Below are 23,678 nucleotides of genomic sequence, written 5' to 3'. Positions count from 1 at the left end.
ACTCCATCCATAAATCACATTGATTTTTCCTTTCTACCACAACATTTAAATCATCTACTTGATTTTCATTTCCTCATCTCTGCTGTAGCTACCCTGGTTCATCTTCTCCCTTTCTCAAGCCTAATGTAAGCTACAATCGCTATACTTGGCCCCACAATTAATACTATTAAAAGCTACTAGAATAATTTTCTTTGATTTTGTTTATCAGTATAACATTCAATTTAATAAAGCAGCTCTTTAATAGTAATTTAATTAAATTCTGTATTCTTTAATAGGATGTTCAAAATATCTATTAATTGATTCCCCCCAGCCTACCAAGTTCATTTCTTATTATTTATCTATTTGAAATCTCCATTCCAATTAAATCTGATTGTTCCCTCTTTCACACAGCTTTTCTAAGACATTTCCTCCTAATAGATGCTATCAGGCTTTTCTATTAGCCCTAGTTGCTAATCCTTCAAAACCTTTGTCATCTGATTCAATAAAGTAAAAAAGTATGGGGGCGCCTGGGTGGCTTAGTCGGTTAAGCGTCCGACTTTCGCTTAGGTCATGATCTCGCCGTTCGTGGGTTCGAGCCCCGCGTCGGGCTCTGTGCTGACAGCCAGCTCAGAGCCTGGAGCCTGTTTCGGATTCTGTGTCTCCCTCTCTCTCTGACCCTCCCCTGCTCACGCTGTCTCTCTCTCTCTCCTAGAAATAAATAAAACATTAAAAAAAAAATTAAAAAAAAATAAAGTAAAAAAGTATGAAAAGTGATTAAAATCCCTTACCATCTTCTAATATGTGAGATCCATAAGTTCCTTCCTCAGAAACCACAGGCAAGCCAGTCTGAAGCACTGCTGGGGTGACAGAATGAAGAGTCAAGCTGCTAACCTCTAAAACCTCTGGGGAAGAACTGAGGCCCACCTTCGAGGGAAAGGCTAATTCAGGTGTAGACACTAAATCACCCAAAGGGCTTTCTGACCAGAGTTCCCTGCCAGTGGTTGAGGGAGGACCAGAGCTGAAATCAAGTGGTGAAATACTGCTGGTGGTGGATTCATCTGCTGAGGGCCATTCAGCTTGAAGGGTATTATCCTGGGGGGAAAAAAAGGCTAAATCATATCATAGATAAAAGAAACACATAAAAATGTAATTCAAATATCACCTATGTATAAATTCCCAGATTTTCCAGGGACACAGAGACAATGTAATATTGGTGGGGGCGGGGAGGATGGGCTCTCCAATCAAACAGATCTCTAATCAAACCCCTATTCAACCACACACTATTTGAAAACTCTAGAGAAAAACCATGTACCTCTTGAATCTCATCTGTAAATTGGGGAGAGATGAAATAACATATTTAAAAGATTCCAAAGTGAATTTGTGGAGAAAAAATATTATTTCTCTTGCTTTAGATGGTCCATTACTCTGTCTTACTAGCTTAAATGCTCTATATACATAATTACTATTATCTGTAATTTGATGTCAAAGACCTAAGCTCATTGCCCACAGCAGGAACAAACAATTAGAAATATTATTAATCATTCTGAAATATATTTAACTACTTAAGGTTTTTTGTTTTGATATGCAATATCACATCAAAATGTGGTCTTGCATGGGGGAGGAGAAGGGGAAAAATAGTTGGCGAGAGGGAGGGATGCAAACCATGAGAGACTCTTGAATACTGAGAACAAACTGAAGGCTGATGGGGGTGGGGGGGAGGGGAAGGGTGGTGATGGGCATGGAGGAGGGCACTTCTTGGGATGAGCACTGGGTGTTATATGGAAAGGAACTTGACAATAAACTATGAAAGAAAAAAAAAATTTTTTAAATGTGGTCTTGCTACCTCAAAAGAAAACCAGCACCTATGAAATGGCATCTCACCTACAAAATTCAATTTTCTCTTTCTAGTGACTTTTTACCAATGTAGTAATATAGTACTAATAACTTTAAGAATAGAAAAATAAACAGAAACACAATCCATGAATGTGCTAATTATTTAATCATATGAAGATAAGTCTATACAGAAAAGTTGAGTGGTGACGCTAATGGGTAAAATGGTCACAGCATTTGGTGGGAGTTTATATACTTCAATCTATGCTTACTTCTAAAAAATGAAAAATAAGAAGTGCCGTATGTATAGAAGAAATTCATGAAATAGTTCCTGAGCAAAAACTGAAAAAAGAAAATAGAAAAGAACAATCATTCTCTACCCTAAATAACATTAAAATCACATGAAAACTTTTTAAGACACTGGGGCACCTGGGTGACTCAATTGGTTAAATGTCTGACTCTTGATTTCAACTCAGGTTATGATCTCACAGTTCCTGAGATCAATCCCGCATGTGGCCCTGAGCTAACAGTGTGGAGCTTGCTTGGGTTCTCTCTCTCTCTCAATTAATTAATTAATTAATTAAAACAAAAAAAAAACCCCACCAATGTCCAGGCCTCACACCCTAGAGATTCCAACCTAATTGGCTGAGGATAGGACTTAGACATGGTACTTTTAAAAACTCTCCAGTAGAAGATACAGGCTGACCATATTCTGGCTACAATATTACAGGCTGTGTTTCTAAAATACTTGGTTCATTGTTGAATTGTATTTCTCATCAGGTAGACCCTTTAAGAAACCCCCTGGTGCTGGGTTCAAGATGTCAGCTTGGAAGACACTGAACACACCTCCACCTATGTACACAGCAAATAAAGAGCTACATATGAAAAAATTCCTTCTGGAAAAGTCCTGAAAACTAGATAAACAGCATGTCCACAACAAAAAAAGGGCCACACTGAGTTGACTAGGAGAGTCAGAGATATGCTTTCACCAAAACCCACTCAAAGACTTGCAATCCACAATCAGAATGAAATCTCACCAATATGGAACTTTTTCCTGAGGAGCAAGGAGTTTGCACTCCACATCATACACCTCAGCCCTTCAGTCCTGCACCCCTGAGACCAGCCATCCAAACAAAAAACCAACAGGGATTATGTCCAGAACTGTTGGGAATGGAGAACCTGACCTTAAAGGACTCACTCAAGACTTACTCGCCCTAGGACCCAGTGCAAAAGCAGCAATATCTTTGTTTGCTTGTTTGTTTGTTGTTTGTTTGTTGTTTTAAAGGGAGTTTTTCATCTTTTTTCAATTGAAGTAGAGTTGATACACAATTTTACATTAGTTTTAGGTGTCCAACATAGTGATTCTACAACTCTAAATTATGCTGTGTCCATCACAAGTGTAGCTATCATCTGTCACCAAAGAATGCTATTATAATATAATTGACTATAATCCCTATGCTGTACCTTTCATCCCCATGACTCATTCACTCCATAGCTGGAAGCCTGTACCTCCCACTCCCCCTCTCTCTAACAGCCATGCAAAACCCCACCAACCTTCCTCTGATAATCATCAGTTTGTGTTTATGGACCTGTTTCTGCTTTTTTTGCTCATTTGTTCGTGTGTGTGTGTGTGTGTGTGTGTGTGTTAAAATTCCACATAAAGTCATATGGTATTTGTCTTTCTCTGTCTAACTTACTCCACTTAGCAGCATACCCTCTAGGTCCATCCATGTTGTTGAAATTGGCAATATCTCATTCTTTTTATGGCTGAATATCATTCCATTGCACATATATATACACACCACATCTTCTTTATTCACCTAGTGATGGACACTTAGGTTGCTTCAATATCTTAAACATAGGGGAGTATGTATCTTTTTTAATTAGAGTTTTCATTTTCTTTGAGTAAGAAACAAGTAGTGGCATTACTGAATCTTATGGTATTAAAAAGCAGAAGTTTGAAAAGCACATAAACCGTATGTAAAGGAGACACTAATCTTAAAGTAACTGTCAAAAAGGAAGGGACCTGTTAGAGCTTCCTCTAAGGACAATAGTACTGGTAGGTGCCATTTTTGCAATCTCACTCTACCTTACTAATGCCAGGGGCAATCTCCCTCCACACTGCCAGCACATGTGGGGCTCCCATCCCACATCACAGGAACATCACAGCCAGCCAGGCAAACACCACCCCACACCCCATGCCACAGCTGAGCCATAGCCAGCCAGGCAAGTGCTATATCCTTCCCACCCCAGCCCAATACAGTCAGTGAGGAGACACCATGACCTCACCCCTGCCAAAAATATATCAGCCTGGGCAAGAACCCCACCCACACACTCCCCACGCCACCTCCCAGCATGTGCATACAACCCACACAGGGATCATCCATAGAATACTTGGCTCTGGTGGCTAGAGGGGATTGTGTTTCTGGCACCCAGGGATAAAATCACTACTTAAGAACACTCCTACAAGACTCATGGAGGTAGACGATTTCTCTAATACATAGAAAACAAACACAAAGAATCAGATAAAATGAGGAGATAGAGGAATATGTTCCAAGTGAAAGAACAAGACAAAATATCAGAAAAAGACCTTAATGAAATAGAGAAAAATAATCTACTTGAAACAAAGTTCAAAATAATATTCATAAAGATGCTCACCAAACTTGGAAGACTAAGGGATGTGCACAGCAAGGACGTCAACAAAGAGAAAATATAAGAAAGTACCAAACATAAGTCACAGAACTGAAGGATACAATAACTAAAAAGTACATTAGAGGCTTTCAACAGCATTTGGAAGAAGCAGGAAAACACAGATCAACAAGCTAGAACACAAAGCAATTAAACTCACCCAGACAGAGCAGCAAAAAGAAAAAATAATTTTAACAAGTGACAATGCCTTAAGGGACCTATGAGAAAACATCAAGTGGAATAATATACACATTTTAGAAGTCTCAGAAAGAGAAGAGTGAAAGAGGCAGAAAACTTATTTTAATAAATAATGGCTGAAAAATTCCCTAATCTGAGAAGGAAACCATCCAATTCCAGGAAGCACAGAGATTTCCAAAAAAAGATAAATCTAAAGAGATCTACACCAAGACACACTATAATTAAAATATCAAAAGATAAAGAGAGACTCTTAAATCCAGCACAAGGAAAAACAACAAAAAAAGTTATTAAGTGCGAGGGAAACCCCATAAGGCTGTCAGCAGAGTTTTCAGCAGCAACAATGCAAGCCAGAAAGTAGTGGCATAAAGTTTTCAAAGTACTGAAAGGAAAGAATACTCACCTACAGTGAGATTATCATTCAGAAAGAGGTAAAGATAGAGTTTTTCAGATAAGCAAAAGCTAAGGGAGTTCATCACCACTAAACAGGCCTTACAAGAAATATTAAAGAGACTTCTTTTAGTTGAAAAGCAACGGAACTGATTAATGACAAGAAAACATGCAAAAGTAAGTCTCATAGGAAAAGTTAAACATATTATAAAAGTAATGGGTTAATCAATTGTAAAGCTATCATAAAGGTCAAAAGACAAAAGTAGTAAAATTAAAACTGCAATAATCAGTTAAGGTATATATAAGATAAAAAGATGTAAAATGTGACATCAAAAGCATAAAACCTGTGTGGCTCAATTGATTAAAAACCTGACTCTTGATTTCAACTGAGGTCATGATCTCATGGTTGCGAGATCAAGCCTGAGGTAGGCTTGGATTCTCTCTCTCCCTCTATCTTTTCCTCCCCTAGTCACATTTTCTCTCTCTCAAAATAAATAAATAAACATTAAAAACAAATATGGGGGGGGATTAAAAATGTAGAGTGTTGAAATGTATTCAAATTTAAGTTCCTATCAAATTAAAATGGACTGTTATGTCCATACATACATATACATACATACATATACATATGTGAATCTCATGGTAATTATACAAAGCAAAACTTGTAGTAAATACATAAAAGAAAATTAGAAAGGAATCTAAATGCAATACTAAAGAATGTTATCAAACTACAAGTGAAGAGAGAAAAAGAAGGGACAGAAGTGAACTACAAAAAAAAAAAAAAGGCAGAAAACAATTAACATAATGCCAATAAGTAGATACGTATCAATAATTAAGTATAAATGGACTAAATATCCTAATCAAAAGACAAAAAGTGGCTGAGACAAGGCTCATCTATATGCTGCCTACAAGAGATTCATTTGAGAAGTAAGGACATGCAAAGGCTGAAAGTGAAGGGATAGAAAAAGATATTTCATGCAAATGAAAATGAAAAGAAAGCTGGTACAGGTGTACTCATCACTCTTTTATTACAATAAAAGAGAAGGAAAGGCATTACATAATGATAAAGGGGTCAGTCCAACACCATCATAGGGTCTGTGGCTGCTTCCACTGTCTCACTTGTCCAGGAGGTACATACAGCCAACATGTTAATCAGTTAACTAGAAATGTCTCTTTTGCATTGGCCACTCAAGAAATAATTGACTGGAATTTGGACACTAAAGTCAATGCCTTATAAGGGGCAGTACTGTTTATCAGAAATGAATTAAGTTTTCTAAAATCCCATTTGGCTCTTCGATGTCACAGGAGTATAATTGCATCTGTGTTACTCCTCTCCAACATAATGATACCATCCATACTTGGGAGAATATCCAAAATCACCTACTTGGTATTTGGAATCATTCTAATTTTAGCATTGATGTCCAAACCCTTCATGAACAGATTCAGGCTATTAATGCATCCTCTACCTTTGTCTCTCCTTCACAGGTTGCAACCTCATTTCTACAAGAGCTACAAAATTTCTTTAGTGCTCAGGAACTAAATTCACTCTTGACAACTATTGGCATGGTGGCTGGAGTGTTAGTGCTCATATTGTGCCTTGTGCCCTGTAGCTTCAAAATAACCAATTGAGGCTTTCACAGGGTAAACTTTGAGTTACACGACCTTAATTTACAAAATAAGAAAGGGGAAGAGATGTTGGGAGCCTTTCTGAACTCATAAGTTGAGAATACTCCTTGTGAGGTTGCACGGTCTCTTGCTGTCAGATGGCGACCGATATCCACCCCCACTCAATTATTTCTGCTTGAGCACTGACCCCCAAGGTACCTTGTTAATTGATATTGGAAGTAACTGTCCGCTTATTCTGGCCCTGGTATGATGACTGCACCCTGTGAAAGAAATTATAATAGCAACCTCTCCCTTTGTGATTATGAGAACAGACATCTGTCTGCAGCAGGTCCTGTTCTCCTTGATACTTCCCTTGTTTTACTACCTTTGTTTTTCCTTCCCAGGTAGCAGTGTCCTTTCTAGATGGACTGCATAATTTTTTCAGTAATGTAGCTTCCTTTTCTTATAAATATCAGTCTGATCCTTGGAGCCACATTAATTGTCCTTTGTCTTTTTCCAGTCTTTAAAAATATATAATAAAAAAGGGGGATATGCTGGGAGCCTCACTGGCCTCGCTGGATGACAGCACAGCGAGGAAATGGTAGCGTTTGCATAGCTCCTGGCATGAGAAACGAAAACTGGTATCTCCTTCTGCTATTACTGGCTCATGTTGGAAATGAGGTTGCTGGTATTGACCAGGCCTCACAATATTCCAGATCAGACTGATATTCCCCACACAGATTGCTCATAAGGAAAAGCATAGTACTGCCTTTTCAAAAAGAGACTTCAGATGAAAGCATTGTGGATGATTGTCAAAAGGCTCTTCATATGGGCCTTGCAGATCCAAGACTTAGATAATAAGGGGGGGCTAAGAACACGAGTTACAATTGAGTCTGGCTCTGAGACAAAGACCCTAATTTAGAGTTAAGGACAGATATCCACCCCTACCCACTTGTTTCTGCTTGGAGCATTTTCTGGCCTTGAATATGCTGATTGCTCCCTGTGAAGGAACCTATTGAGGAACTTCTTTTGTGATTATGGGAGCAGAGGTGTTTTCTGAAAGACCTGTTTGACCCCTGCCCACAAAAAAGTAACTTCACCCTTTTTATGCTAAAAACCATGTCTGGTATGGTAAAGATACCTTCCTTCCCCATAGGATAAACATCTAAATCCGCTACCTCAATCACTATTAATAAAGGTTATGCATGAGTCTTCTACAAATCTATGTTCTGGGAAATTCTTACATATCAAAGAAGTTTGTTATCAGAAATCATTGTTTAAGGCAAATGCCACCTCTGTGCCATCCCCCAAACACTTAATGATAAAATAAAGTTGAGCCCCAGTCAGAGCAGAGATGCCTGCCTGGTGACCAGAAAGATTCTCAGGGCTCTCTCACCCCTCCCTCGCCGACACCGCCCATCCTTCAGGGACCCCTAGGCCCCAGCCAGAACCAGTCTCCGACAAGTTTTCTTTAAAAACTAGTGGCTGAGACTTTCCCAAATATAGGGAAATTTTGACCATCCAAGTTCATAAAGCTCATAGAACCTCCAGCAACTTCAACTCAAAAAGACTTTCTCCAAGACAGATTATAACAAAACCATCAAAAATCAAAGACAAAAAGAGACTCTTGAAGCAACAAGAGAAAAACTTCTGACTTACAAGGGAGTCCTCATTATGCTGTCAGTGGATTTCTCAGTAGAAACTTTAAAGCCAGTACAAAGTGGGATAGTATATTCAAAGTGCTGACAGAAGAAAACTGCCAATCAAGAATACTTTATCCAACAAAGCTGTCCTTGAGAAATGGAGAGATAAAGATGTTCCTAGATATACAAAAGCTGAGGAAGTTCATTACTACTAGACCAACCTTCCAAGAAATGCTGAAACTGAAATAAAAGGATGCTAATTAGTAACATGCAAATATATGAAAATATACAACATACTGGTAAAGTAGTATATAATAAAATATTGTAATGTGGGTAATATTGTGTGTTAACCTCTGAACTCTAGTAAAAAGGTTAAAGGACAAAAGTATTAAAAATAACTATAGCCATAATAATTTGCTAATGAATACAATATAAAAAGAATTAAGTTGTAATATCAAAAGACAAAAGTAGAGGGAAGTAAAAGGGTAGTGTTTTTTTTTGTATGCCATCAAAGTTAAGTTGTTAGCATAAAATAGACTGCTATATCTCTAAGATGTTCTATGAAAGCCTCATGGTCACCATAAAGCAAAAACCTACAGTAGATACACACACAAAAAAGAAGAGAGAATCAAAGCATTCCACTAGAGAAAATAATCAATTCACAGAGAAGACACCAGGACAGAAACAAAGAAACAAGGGAATTACAAAAGGGACAGAAAACAATAAGATGGCAGAAATAACTTACTTATCAAGTTACTCTGAATGTAAATGGACTAAATTCCCCATTCAAAGGGTAAAAGATGGCTAAATATATAAGAAACAAGATCCAACTATATGCTGACCACAACAGACTCACTTCAGTTAAAGATACATAAAGTCTCAAAGTGAAGGGATGAGAAAAGATATTCCATACGTAAAGAAAAACAAAGAAAGCAGGTATGGCTATATTTACATCAGACAAAATAGACTTTAAGTCAAGAACTGTAACAAGAGACCAACCAGGTCATTATATAATAATAAAGATGTTAATTCATTAAGAGGATACAACAATTGTAGATATAATGACACCCAACATTGGAGCACTGGTATATATGAAGCAAATATTAACAGATCTGAAGAGAGAGGTGGATAACAATATAATAATAGGGGATTTCCTCACTTATCATCAGAGAAATACAAATCAAAAGCACACTGAGGTACCACCTCACACCTGGCAGAATGGCTAAAATTAACAACACAGGAAACAACAGGTGTTGGTGAGGATGCAGAGAAAGGGGAACACTCTTGCACTGTTGGTGGGAATGGAAACTGGTGCAGCCACTCTAGAGAACAGTATGGAGCTTCCTGAAGAAACTAAAAATAGAACTACCCTATGATCCAGCAATTTCACCATTAGGTATTTACCCAAAGGATACAAAAATGCTGGTTCAAAGGAGTACATGCATCCATTATTTATAGCAGCATTATCAACAATAGCCAAACTACGGAGAGAGCCCAAATGTCCATCAACTGAGGAATGGAGAAAGAAGATGTGGTGTATATATACATACATATATACACAACTGAATATTACTCAACCATCAAAAAGAATGAAATCTTTCCTTTTGCAATGACGTGGATAGAGCTAGAATTTATTATGCTAAGGGAAATAAGTGAACCAGAGAAAGACAAATACCATATGTTTTGACTCATGTGAGGAATTTAAGAAATAAAACAGATGAACATATATGGGAGGCAGGAAGAGGAGAGAGGAGATAAACCACAAGAGAGTCTTAATGTCAGAGAACAAACTGAGAATTGATGGAGGGAGTTGAGTGGGAGATGCGCTAGACGGGTGATGGGTATTAAGTAGAGTGCTTGTTGTGATGAGCACTGGATGTTGTATGTAAGAGATGAATCACTGAATTCTACCCTTGAATGTTGCACTGTATGCTAACTAGCTAACATATAAATAAAAGAATAATAAGAGACTGCAACATTCCCACTTCTAATAATAGCTAGATAATCCAGAGAAAAAAATCAATTTAAAAAAATGATGTATTTGAACTATACTTTAGACCAAATGGACATAACAAACATATACAGGACCAGATGGTTTCACTGGTAATTCTACCAAACACTTAAAGAAAAATCAAATCCAGTACTTCTGAAATCCTTCCCTAAAATGAAACAGGAGTGAACACTCCCAAACTTATTTTACAAGGCCAGCATTACCCTGATACCAAAACCAGACAAAGATACTACCAAAAACACAAAGTGCTAAACCAATATCCCTGATGAATATAACATAAAAATTGCCAACAAAATATTAGCAAACTGAATTCAAGAGCAAATTAGAAGAATCATATACCATCCTACCAAGTCTAACCTTGCCTATTAAAGATAAGAAACTGAGGTTCATAGAAGTGAAATGCCCACAGTCACAGAAAATAGAGGGAAAATTCAGAACTACACTCCTGAGTTTCCAGAGTTCTCAGTCCCAGTGCTTTCCCACTATACCAGACTGTTCACTAGGAAATACATACAAATGTCTACTATATTGGTAGGAACATAAATATAATGGTATAGCCATTATGGACAATAATACAGAGGTTCCTCAAAAAATAAAAAATACAATTACCATATGATTCAGCAATCCCATTTCTAGGTACATATACAAAGGAAATGAAATCAGTCTATCAAAGAGGTATCTGCACCCTTGTGCCATGGCTTCACAATAGCCAAGATACATAAACAATCTAAGTGTCTTATCAGTGGATGAATGGATAAAGAAGATGTAATATATATATACCTATATATTACACACACATACAATGAAAGTATATATACTTCTTAGTCATGAGAAAGAAGGAAATCCATTTGTGACAACATGATACATCTGAGAGCATTATGGTAAGTGATATGAACTAGATGAAGAAAAAATACTGCCTGATATCACTTATATGTGGAATCTAAAAAAGGCAAACTCTCAGAAATAGAGACAAGAATGATGCTTTCCAGGGGTAGGGGGTGGGGACATGAGGAGATGCCAGTCACAGGATACAAACTTCCAGGTATAAGATGAATAAGTTCTTGGGGCGCCTGGTGCCTAAGTTGGTTGGGCATTTGACTTTGGTTCTGGTCATGATCTCATAGACCACGAGTTCAAATCTGGGCTCTCTGCTGACAGCTCAGAGCCTGGCACCTGCTTTGGATTCTGTGTCTCCCTCTCTCTCTACCCCTCCCCCGCTCACTCTCTGTCTCTGTCTCTCAAAATAAAATAAAGAAATAAAGCTTCTGCACAGCCAAGGAAACAACCCAGAAAATTAATAGGCAACCAACGGAATGGGAAAAGATAGTTGCAAATGACATATCAGGTAAAGGGTTAATATCCAGAATCTATAAGGAACTCACCAAACTACACGCCCGAAAAACAAACAACCCAGTGAAGAAATGGGCAGAAGATATGAACAGACACTTCTCCAAAGAGGACATCCAGATGGCCAACAGACACATGAAACGATGCTCAGCATCCCTCCTCATCAGTGAAATACAAATCAAAACCACTCTGAGATACCACCTCACGCCAGTCAGAGTGGCTAAAATGAGCAAATCAGAGAACTCTAGATGCTGGCGAGGATGTGGAGAAATGGGCACCCTCCTACACTGTTGGTGGGAATGTAAACTGGTACAGCCCCTCTGGAAAACAGTGTGGAGGTTCCTCAGGAAACTAACAATAGAACTCCCCTAAGTGTCCATCAACAGATGAATGGATCAAGAAGATGTGGTTTATCTATACCATGGAATACTACATGGCAATGAGAAAGAATGAAATCTAGCCATGTGTAGCAACATGGATGGACCTTGAGGGTGTTATGCTGAGCGAAATAAGTCAGGCAGAGAAGGACAAATATCATGTGTTTGCACGTATAGGAGGATTAGGAGGAACTTGACAGAGGACCAAGGGGGAGAAGAAGGGGGGAAATGGTGGGGGAAAGGGAGAGCGGCAAACCATGAGAGACTCTTGAACGCTGACAAAAACTGAGGACTGATGGATGTGGGGGGGAGGGGGGATGGGCATGGAGGAGGACACTTGTGGGGATGAGCACTGAGTGTTATGTGGAAACTAATTTGACAATAAACTATTTGTAAAAAATAAATAAATAAAATAAAAAAATAAAATAAAATAAAGACATAAAAAAGTTCTTTTAAAAAAAAGATGAATAAGTTCTGGGGATCTAATGTTAAACATGACTATAGTTAAACATGACTATAGTAAACAGTTAACATACCTGAAAATTGCTAAGAGAGTAGATCTTAAGTGTTTTCACCACACACACACACACAAAAAAAAGGTAATTATGTGAGGTGATGGAGGTGTTAACTACCCCTACCATGGTAATCATTTCCCAATATGTACATGTATCAAATTACCACATACATTTTAAACTTATACAATGTTATATGTCCGTTATATCTTGGTAAACCTGAGAAGGAAAAAAAAAAAAAGAAAAACTAATCTGGATGAAAAGAGCAAGAGTTCAATTCCAGATACATGAAAAGACAATAAATTCAAATACAGAGTGTGAAATGAAAAAAATTAAAAATGCCAGCTTTCATATTGCCAGAAGCTCAGTTACTTAAAAAACCTTCTTCCTTTGGTTTATAAATCTCATGTTAGGAAAAGAGGCACAATATTGTAATTTATTAAAAATACATATATATATATGGTCTTAGTGTCCACAATTCTTGGCTCACAGATCCCAAAACCCTTGGAAGTTTCTAAGTATTAAGAATTACTAAAGTGTATTTTGTTACATTAAAGAAGTGACTTTTAGAGGGCACCTAAGGATGGGAGCTTGTTGCCAATGAAATCAACAATGTGATTAAGGGGTTGGAACATTCAGTCCCACCTGAGAACTCCAGGATAGAGAGAGGGACTAGAGGCTGAATCAGTTACCAATGGTTGATGATTTAAATAAATACACCTACATAATGAAGCCTCCATAAAACCCAAAAGGATAGGATCCAGAGAGCTTCTGGGTTGATGAACACCTGGAGACTGGGGGAGAATGGCACACCTTGCAAGCTCTGCACCCCTTCCCACATACCTGGTCCTATGCATTTCTTCCATCTGGCTGTTCCTGAGCTGTATACTTTTATAATAAATCAGCAATCTGGTATGCAAAATGTTTCTCTGAGTTCTGTGAGCCATCCTAGCAAATTAATCAAATCTGAGGACAAAGTCATGGGAACTTATGATTTATAGCTGGTTGGTCAGAAACACAGGTAGCAACACAGGCTTGCAATAACGTGTGTCTGAGGTAGAAGTGCAGAGGCAGTCTTGTAGAACCGAGCCCTTAACCTGTGGAATCTAATGCTATTTCTGGGTAATTAGTGTCAGAATGGAGTTGAATCCTTGGATACCCAGCTGGTGTTTGGAGAATTAGGTGGTGCTATGTGGGAATACTCTCCCTTCACACACTGGAAACTGAGTTTCAATACCATCTTAGGGAGGTAAGCATATGCATGTGTGTGAATAATATAAAGTATCAAATTTTAGAACTAGAAAAGGACTCTTGAATCATGTAGTCTAATAGTCTTGCCTATTAAAGATAAGAAACTGAGTTTCATAGAAGTGAAATGCCCACAGTCACAGAAAATAGAGGAAAAATTCAGAACTACACAGGGACTTCTCTGTCCCAGTGTTTTCCCCATTATACCAGACTGTTCACTGAGAGATACATACAAATGTCTATAACCAGATGGCAAAAGGATTCCTAGAGGAGAAACGTGAGCTAACAGCCTTGGCAGTCCATTCTCAGTCAGGTTAGCAGATGTCCCCAGGTCTATAAGACCCAGGTAAACAGAGCAGAGAGATAGAGGAAAGACCATTTTCTTTTTCTTTTTAATGTTTTTTAAAAATTTTATTTATTTTGAGAGAGATAGAGAGAGGGGGCAGAGAAAGAGGGAGGCGGAGGATATGAAGCAAGTCCTGAGTTGATAGCAGAGCCTGATGCAGGGCTCAAACCCATGAACCATGAGATCATGACCTGAGCCAAAGTCCGACCCAGATGCCCCAAGATAATTTTCTAATATGTAAATATCTGGTATGTTGAATACAGAGGCTTTTTGGATAGACAAACAAAGAAAAAAAAGTTTCTTCCTTTCCCATTTATTTTTCTAGCATCTAAAATCATACATGCATTCAAGGAGAAGTAAGGCGGCCACTTGCTCAATGCCAAGTTCGTTCCTCAAAAAAGTAGTTATGATGACCATCATACCATATAGGGAATTGACTTTTTTCCCTCTTACTTATCTAAAACCACTTCAAGAGATGTGTTAAAACTATTCATTCACCCAGCTGAGTCAGGCATATTTATATCCTTACAAATTCTACATGTGCATTTTTTCAAAATTCCAAGTGAAATGGCTTAAACACTTTAACCCGAGCTGAAAAAATTGAGTTTTATCAGACAGTTCCTATGATCAGACACACTCTAGGAAGGCAGCTCAATCTTCAATGAAAAAGAAATCCCCAAACAATATACACAATTTCAGTGTCTACAAATAATATGCTTTTCCATTCCATAAAAATTAAAAGTAAAACAATACATAACATCTTTTTTATTATTAGTATTTCTAGGAGAGAGAGAGAGAGACAGCGTGAGCAGGGGAGGGTCAGAGAGAGAGGGAGATACAGACTCTGAAATAGGCTCCAGGCTCTGAGCTGGCAGTCAGCACAGAGCCCGATGCGGGGCTCGAACTCACGAACCGAGAGACCATGACCTAAGCGAAAGTCAGACGCTTACCCGACTAAGCCACCCAAGCGCCCCCATAACATCTTTGATGAAAATCCAGTCACAAGGAGGCCACATAAAAAGTAAAAGGAAACAACTTGACTTTTTAAATAAGGATGACCATCTAATCTACTCCAAATAAGTACCCCCTAGAAAATAGCTTAGCAATGAAGCTTTGTCATACGTTGTGAAAGGTATAACATATACATGCCAGCAATAGCACTTCATTTATTTTCATAGGAATAGGTGTTCCTATAGTAACAAATTCAACTCAAGAATTCTTTTAGTTCAATGTAGTATATTAACTTAAACTGGCCAGTTTCACATCTGTGTATGCCAGTTCAAAAGCTTTCTAGTGCTATAGAAAGCATACTGTGCAACATGTGATTTTCCAAGTCAGGATGCCAAAAGGTGTCAAATTCAATATCTCAACATTCCTACCTCTAAAATAATTTCTAAAAATCAAATCCATAAAAAAAATTTAAATCTCATTTTTATGAAAGAACAAAATCTTGTTAACAGTTGCCCAAAAACAGACGAAGGAAAACCAATAACCACACATTTCTAATTAATCACTTTTTTTTTGTGCCTTATTATCATCCATTAACATTCCACTGTCAACTCAAATTGTTTCTTAATGCCCCACAGTTATCACTATTCAAAAAACTGAAGGGTTGGCTTTGATGCAAATGGAACCACATTATAGGCACCATGAATAAACACGTGAGCCCAGTTAGTCAATGCTTGTCATCGCTGAAGGGGCATCCCCTTTTAGTCAAACCCTAGCCACTTTCTGCAACAGGGGAATGTGAACCTAATTATACCAGGTCATCCTGGTTTTCAAAAGAAGTTGGAAATCTGTATTTTTCTGTAAAACTATCCTAATTGCTAAATATTGGCTTTGTAAAAACAAAACAAAACAAACAACAACAACAAAAAAAAACTGGTCCCAAAGCATATACTTATAGCTGCATCTAGCTGGCAGGTCTCCAGTTTGCAACCTCTGGCTTATATTGAAACTCCTATCATTATAACATCATTCTCAATATCATCACAGGTCTGTGGTTAGAGAAGCCTGAGATGAATGATTAGAAGGCAAGAAGACTAGTGATGCCATGTTCACAGTGAATCGCCGTTTGCCACTGCGTCCTGAATAGACCTCTATGACAGTATCACCTTATTTGTGTAGACATCTGTCTACTTGACTGGAAACTTCTTGTAGGCAAGTCCAGCCCTTGGCACATGAAAAGCACAAAATAAATATATTTGAATGAATGAATAAGTGAATGAATAAATAAACACCAAATAATGTAATCTCTAATGTCAATCCCCCTTAACTTTCTTTCTCTAATATGGAACTCAATAAAGAGTATTTCTAATGACATCACATTTCAAAATTGAGTTGCTGAATAAGTGAGTAGAAGAAATGGCTGCATATATCAATGGTTAAATGAATTTTGGGGAGACTTTATAAATGTTCACTGAAGGATTAACGTCAAGAAACAAATGTTTTAAAAAGCTGATACGAGACAGAAAAGTCTCAAGAGAGTAGCAGTAGGGAATGTAGAAGGAGCTCCCTACTGTGTCTATGGGATAACAAAAGACTCATGTATGCATTGTAACCAGCTAGCCTCTAGTGGTGTTGTGGTTGTGGTTGTATGGTTGTCAGTGCTGTTTTTGTTTCAACTACACTGGAAGCCAGTTTGTTTTCTACTAGATGCCTCTCTATAGGTGAAGTGGCAGGTGGAGGTGTGGAGAGGGTAGAAGATCACCCAGGGGAGCTGCGTGGTAAGAACAAAAAGGAAAGTTCATTCTATGCTCTTCCTGTGAAATGGGAATGTTTTCAGTCCATGTTAAAAGGAGGCCTGATTTTGACCCCTCGTCATTTGTCAGCTAGCTGTTATTTTTACTGTTCTTTCTTACTCTTCCATACACACATTATTCTATATGCTTTGAAGCATTTTTGGATTTTTCTTCAATACAGTTCTTGGAGCACAAATCTATACTCTGTCCCTATGTGCTTCAATTTATAGTCTTGGCTATAAAAACTATTTCTGAGTAACTTATAGAGAATAACTCAGTGGGCACTTATAGCGTAATTATTACCAAATACAAACCATAAATAAGTTTTATACCACATGTGGAGCTTGGCAATTAACCACCACAGACTTCATTTAACCACTGCAGAAGGCTTAAATTTTCTTAACCAATACTTGGGACTCTGGAGCTGACAACTGTGAATCATGTTCCAAGGATGATGTAAGAAAATATCTGAAATGGCAACAGCTCAGGAAATTTACATGTTGCCAAAGTAAGCAGGTGAGTATACCAAGAAGAAAAGTTTAAAGGCCTAACTCTAGGCAGAAAACATAGAAACATACTTACCATAATGGATGGTAGGGTTGCCTGAAGACTTGAACTTTGGATGTTCCAAACTAGGTCTTCAGTTTCAGGAAGTAAAACTCCTCTCACTGAAGGAAGAACAATATAAAAAACATTTTTAGTTGAGACACTGTTGTATTTGAGGTTCAGGAACTAAAAACCAAGTTGTTCCATTTTACAGTTTAGATTTGGCACAACAGACAAAGGAAACTTGCTTAGAAAATCTCTGTTCTTTATTCAGATATTTTACTTATATTGAGATAGGGAAACTGAAGGACTCCATAAAAATCTGCTTTTTGCTCTTTTTCCTGCTTCTATTCTTACTAGGACTTACATCCTCACTTTACACATGCTTTACAGAACAGTGTATGTCCTCCTTGTAAGGGATAAGGAATTAATGATTTCTTTAGAGCCTTCCAGCACAATAGATAACATCTAAGGAAAGACCACACAAGAGTGACCAGACAAGGTCATCATATCCATATTCCAGACCACCGGTACTAGACATCTCAATGCCAAGACCCGCTGGCTCCAAGGAATGTGACTTATGAAGGACCCCTGGACCCCTGTGCTTGTTCTAGCTGATTCCTGGATGCCTGAGAGGACGACATGTACACTAGACCACAACCCTCAGTAAAAACCCCAGACTCCCAGCAAAGACAAGACTCTCTCCTCTCCTTTTCCAAGTCTCCCAGATACATCATCTGTATCTGTTCACTCACTCTCTCTCTCTCTCTCTCTCTATAGAATATATATATGGAGAGAGAGAGAGAGAGAGAGAATATATATATACGTATTCAATAACTCTGCTCACTTCCTGCTAGCTTGCATTTTATTTCGGTCCTGGGTATAGTTAAGGACCCTCTTGGCTTGTCCTGAAGGACCCTCTCTTGGCTGGTCTCCTTGAACCCAGCCTGCCTACATCAATATTAACACATCTATCTTAATTATAAGACTCCGACATAAAATATTCTTCTTCTCATTATTACATTTAAGACACTCCTATATTATTTTTCTTTTTTCAAGCATTATTTACTCTTTTCAAGATTTCTGTGGAGATGCTTTTAAACTGGTTTTTTCACTTTAATAAGGAAGTTAAGCTGAAATTCCAACTCATTTGGTGGATGCTAAGAATGGAGAAAATTATGCAAAATTATTTCCTTTTTGGCAGAAGGTACTTTGAAAAATGGACTAGGACACCAGAGAGTTTATCATTATGCCAGTATTAAAGAGCAATAAAGGTAAGACAGTAGATTGTATAATTTAATTCAACAAAGATTTATTGAATCCTTCAGTTACACAAACTGATAAAGCTGAGACTATAAATATTAATAAAGTTAAGTTTCTCCTATACAAGTATCCCCTATGTCAGAGAGATAAACACAAATTACAAAATGAAGTGAGGATGGGGTGCCTGGGTGGCTCAGTCGGTTAAGCATCCGACTTCGGTTCAGGTCATGATCTCACGGTTCGTGGGTTCGAGCCCTGAGTCAGGCTCCTGCTGACAGCCAGCTCAGGGCCTGGAGCCTGTTTCAGATTCTGTGTCTCCCTCTTTCTCTGACCCTCCTCTGCTCATTCTGTCTCTCTCTCTCAGAAATAAATAAAACATTAAAAAAAAATTCAAAATGAAGTGAGGGGCATGTAATACCATATTTGAGATACAAAGAAGAAATTTATTTTGCCTGAACAGGCGAGGGAATCTACAAAAACTAAAGAAAAAAAAAGGATTGCCCCAATTTGATCTGGTGTATGTACTAAAAATAGAAGCAGAATCTCTCTTTATTCACCTGTTAGTACTGGTCTGACATACAGGGATCAGTCAAAAGCCAAAAACTCTATTTGGTTTAAGTATTTTCCAAAACTCTTTACAACTGTGTTTGTTATTCTCATGTCTTCTATGGTCAAAGATGATATATCTTTAAAAAATGATGACCAAGTTATCTAGAAAGCTGAAGCTATTCAGAATGCCCAGTTGGCATGAAAACAGAAATAGATTTTAGGGACGAAATTTTGTATAACTGAAACATTCATTTAATGAAAGATCAAAGCACCTGAATTAGTTTGTACTGTATATCCTAAAGCTTTTGTTAAATTTGCTTAATTTAACAAAAATTTAATTTAATTTAATTTAAATCCTCAGTTGTTAAACTCGTTTTTAGGACATCTTCTAGGAGAGAGATCTACTCCCAGGCTCCACATACAAAGGAGACCTTGCTATGCTGGATTTAGTTTCCTACACAACCTCACTTGGCCTGTTGTGTACCTTAATCTTCATGTCATTCTTCTACTACCTTCATTATTAACCTTGGTATTTGTACCTTCTGCTCAGTTTAGTTTCCTATCCCCTTCAGGTCATGACCTCCTAGCTATGTCTTTTCTCTGATCCCAATATCCAGATTCCTGAGAACTTCTGCCTATTTGTTGTCCCCATAGGTAGTCCTCAGCTGGTCTATACTAGCCTTGTCTAAAGGACTTCAGCAATTTCAGATTAAAATAAGCCTCTTCTCTTTTCACTATTTTATCTAGCTCAGGTCTTCCAAGAAGATAGAACAATGAAACAGGAGTATATGAGAAAATAAGTCCATGGGGGAGAAGAAGGGGGAAAATAGTGGGGGAAAGGGAGAGAGGCAAACCATGAGAAACTCTTGAATGCTGACAAAAACTGAAGACTGATGGATGTGGGGGGGAGGGGGGATGGGCACGGAGAGGGGCACTTGTGGGGATGAGCACTGGGTGTTATATGGAAACCAACTTGACAATGAACTATTTGTAAAAAAATAAATAAATAAATAAAAATAAGTCCAGGGTACCTGCACTGCTCCAAAATATGAAGGTTTTCTAGTGTTTTAGAACAGATAGCCTAATATCACTATCATCTACAAAGAAAGTGTTTCTCCACTTTAAAGTTCTGTTTAGCCCATATGAAGTCCAAGCTACTTTGTGGCTCTGACTTAGCACATTGTCATATTAAGGAAACATCAGTCTAGCAGCCAAAATAATTGAAAAGCAATTTAAAGTTTTAGTTCAGCCCTCAAAAAAATACTTACTTAGGAAGAAGTAATTATACAAAGTAAAATTTTATTAAACCCTTTTTCTCTCTCTTGTGTCTATTTATTTACACACACACACACACACACATGGTCTAGGTGATAACTGCCTGAAAAGATACAGGCTCTCTTCTCTTAAGAAAATGTAGGAATTGAAAGAAAAATTGTAGAAAATGTAGGATATAAAATGCATCATTGTTAGTATGGCCTCTCATTCATGAATTTTCCTCTTTGGCAGCTGGTACTTCTTCCATGCAATCACTTCAATAAAATATACTCCATGGACATTTTAAAAGCTTGGCTACCCATAAGTGAAGAAATAATAAACAAGGAAACCTGAAGTAGCAAGTAATTGAACAGGACACCATATCCCTGATGAGTTAAACTCATGCAACACTAGTTACCAGATTCTTAGCAAACTTTAGTCAGAGATTAACTAGGCCACTTCTTAGCCTCTAAATCCAAAGTAGTCAACCTTTCCTTGATGATGCCAGATCCACCTATCAATTTCAGATCATAACTGGCTCTCTCCAACTATCTAAATTCAAACTTATTACTGGATTCTCTAGGATTCTCCTGACTGACCACTCAGTCTCACTTCTTCTTTGACCAAGATCTTCCCTGAACTTTCCTGAGCTACTCTTTATCTTCTGCTCTCTGGCTGTTGATTTGCCTGTAGAGAATTAACGAGTTCATTGCTTGGGCAGCCCTATAACCTGTTTCCATTCACACTTAAAGATCCTACATCTGTTTTTCTTATATTTTGCTCCCATTTCCCTAAACTATTTCTAAATATCATGCTCTTCTCTACTCTCCCCTTTTTGTGGTCTTTTGTCTGCAAATACTCCCAAGAGCTCTTGACTGATCTCTCCAAAATAGCTCTGTGGCTAAAGCTCCATTCATACTATGATTCATACTATGATAGAGAATGCTCAGAACCACATTTATTCAAGGAAATCGGTTTTCCCCCGAGTATACTGGAAGAGAAACTAAAGCTTTACAAGGACTTTATGATGGATATCAACTCACCATTGATAAGCCGGAGGGAGTCAGGATCTGGATTCAAAGAGGAATTGCCTGACAAAAAATTCTGATGCAGCGTCTCAGCAATGTAATCTCTGAAGTTACTAATTGCATAAACAGCAGTGGGCTTATCATCCAGTTCCACAAGACCATGGTTTTCCACCTTGTTGGAATGAAGGCTAATGAGGTCCCAGGTGGTATTGCTGATGGCTTCACCATTGAAGGTAACTGCATAGTGAACATCTATGCCACTATAGATTAAAAGAGAGAACAGATTAGGCCCTGCTAAGGAAGCACAAAGAAAGGAGCTTTAGACCCATAGAGAACAAACATTACACCTGGGAGGGGGGAGGGTCTCAAAAAGCATGGATGTCACCACCATGCTCTGCAGACAATGTGACAGGTATTTCACATGCTTTATCTCATTTAATTTTTATAATCACCCTATAAAGGCTTTATTATCTTCAGATTATTATTGAAGAAACTGAGATTTAAAGAAGTTAGAGGATTTGCCTAAAATTTTCCAACGTGTAAGTCAAGATTCAAACACAGATCTGCCTGACTCCAGCACCTGCATTCTGAACTACTATGCTATACTCTCAGTAGACTTTATTAAACTATTATCCAAAAAAGTCATATGAGCTCTGCTCTAGTCATCACTCTGGCTTCCAGTCTGTCTATGAGACACAGTCATCAGAAGCAGTAACCAGCAAGTCACACCAAGATCCTTCCACAGGAAAGGAGAACACTACCTTCCCAAAGATGACTACTCAAGATAGACATGAGATGAAGACAATTTGCCTCCTTCAGAAATTCACATATGAGCAAACTGACTCCCAAACCGAAGCATACAAATAATTTAAGCACTCCCTCCTCTAATTCACTTACAAATTATTATATATTCTTTGATTACAGCCTTTGTGGTTTTGTAAAAGGATTTTGTTTAAAGTGACTGCCTTTCAGTCTCTCTTTGAGTTTCTATCCTCAATATTCACCATGATATTTTCAGGGTACTCAGTACCCACAAAATAAATAAAAATCTAAACTTGTCTGAATATAAAAAGAAACCTACAGTCTAATCAAGGTATACACATAACTAAACAAAAATTATCAACATAATGAGAATGATCTCATGGATTCTAGAAAAAGGGATTAGTTAACTAATTTATTTCACTATTTAGTGGAAATCTTCTGATCAATGTATTATGGCTTCCCTATAAAAGTAGATTCCCTAGATTAGAGATAGTCACAATAAGCTAGCATGGCTTAATGATACTGGCCATTAAGATCACCCAACTTCCTTTCTCTTATTTTGAGCTTGCAAAGGAAACTTTTGATTATAACTCCCTACAGATTTTCCTATAGGTAAAGAATGCATGAGCCATACAATGCAACAATTGGTCACTTGGCAGATTTCTTGCTTTAAGTAAATCAATCAGCATCCTAGAGAATGCATCATATCTTATGATTTGGTAAGCATGAATTGGTCTTAAGAGACCTGTTCTTCATGGGAGTACAGGCAGTTCTGGGTCTGTGCTAGGCTTGCTTACTGCAGATTCACACCCTGGATGACAGGTGACACTATGAAAGTGACATCCCTTACCAGCAATACAAGTAATCAGGCCTTTGTGGTGTTTTTATCTTACTCTGAGTAACTTCCGTAAGGTTTTCCTCCCAGATCATATAAGCTATCACTTCTAACAGGGTGGTTTAAAGTGGTAACTGAGCATTTTGACCATGTGATTCTCTACAAAGTAGTAAGACATCAGCTTGTTAACTAGAACTTCCTTCAGTCTCTTAATTTTTCATATCAGAATACACTGATTCAAGAGGTCCTGATCCTCTTCCGTAAAGAAATAAATTCAGTAAAGTATGCTAAAATAACCAAAGGATGGCACTGAGGTAGAATAAAATAGTAAGAGGGACATCTACTGGTCAGAACTCACCACACATTTATGTGTTCCAAGCATCTAGCACAATGCTTGACTCAGAGTAGTTCAATAATTACTTTTAAAAATAGTGAAAGAAATAACAGTCAATTTTATTCACTATTTCAGGCAGATAAGATGACTAATTTGTGCCACTTAAATAACAGTATGATACTCCTAACTTGATCT

General features: G+C 37.8%; 1 protein-coding gene across 1 annotated transcript in view; it reads right to left on the bottom strand.

Moving 5' to 3' along the window:
* IMPG2 (interphotoreceptor matrix proteoglycan 2) overlaps window positions 1-23,678 on the bottom strand; it is an 86,880-nt gene that overhangs the window by 16,341 nt on the left and 46,861 nt on the right. The window contains exons 10-12 of the mRNA XM_039224023.1: window positions 21,568-21,812; window positions 17,495-17,580; window positions 768-1,071 (exon numbers count right to left, since the gene is read on the bottom strand). Of these exons, the coding sequence (XP_039079954.1) occupies window positions 768-1,071; window positions 17,495-17,580; window positions 21,568-21,812 (635 nt within the window). The remainder of the gene's footprint in view (window positions 1-767; window positions 1,072-17,494; window positions 17,581-21,567; window positions 21,813-23,678) is intronic.

Source organism: Hyaena hyaena, unplaced genomic scaffold (genome assembly GCF_003009895.1).
Source record: "Hyaena hyaena isolate Hyena2069 unplaced genomic scaffold, ASM300989v1 scaffold_1522, whole genome shotgun sequence".
NCBI lineage: Eukaryota > Metazoa > Chordata > Mammalia > Carnivora > Hyaenidae > Hyaena > Hyaena hyaena.
This window is presented reverse-complemented; position numbering and strand designations above follow the sequence as displayed.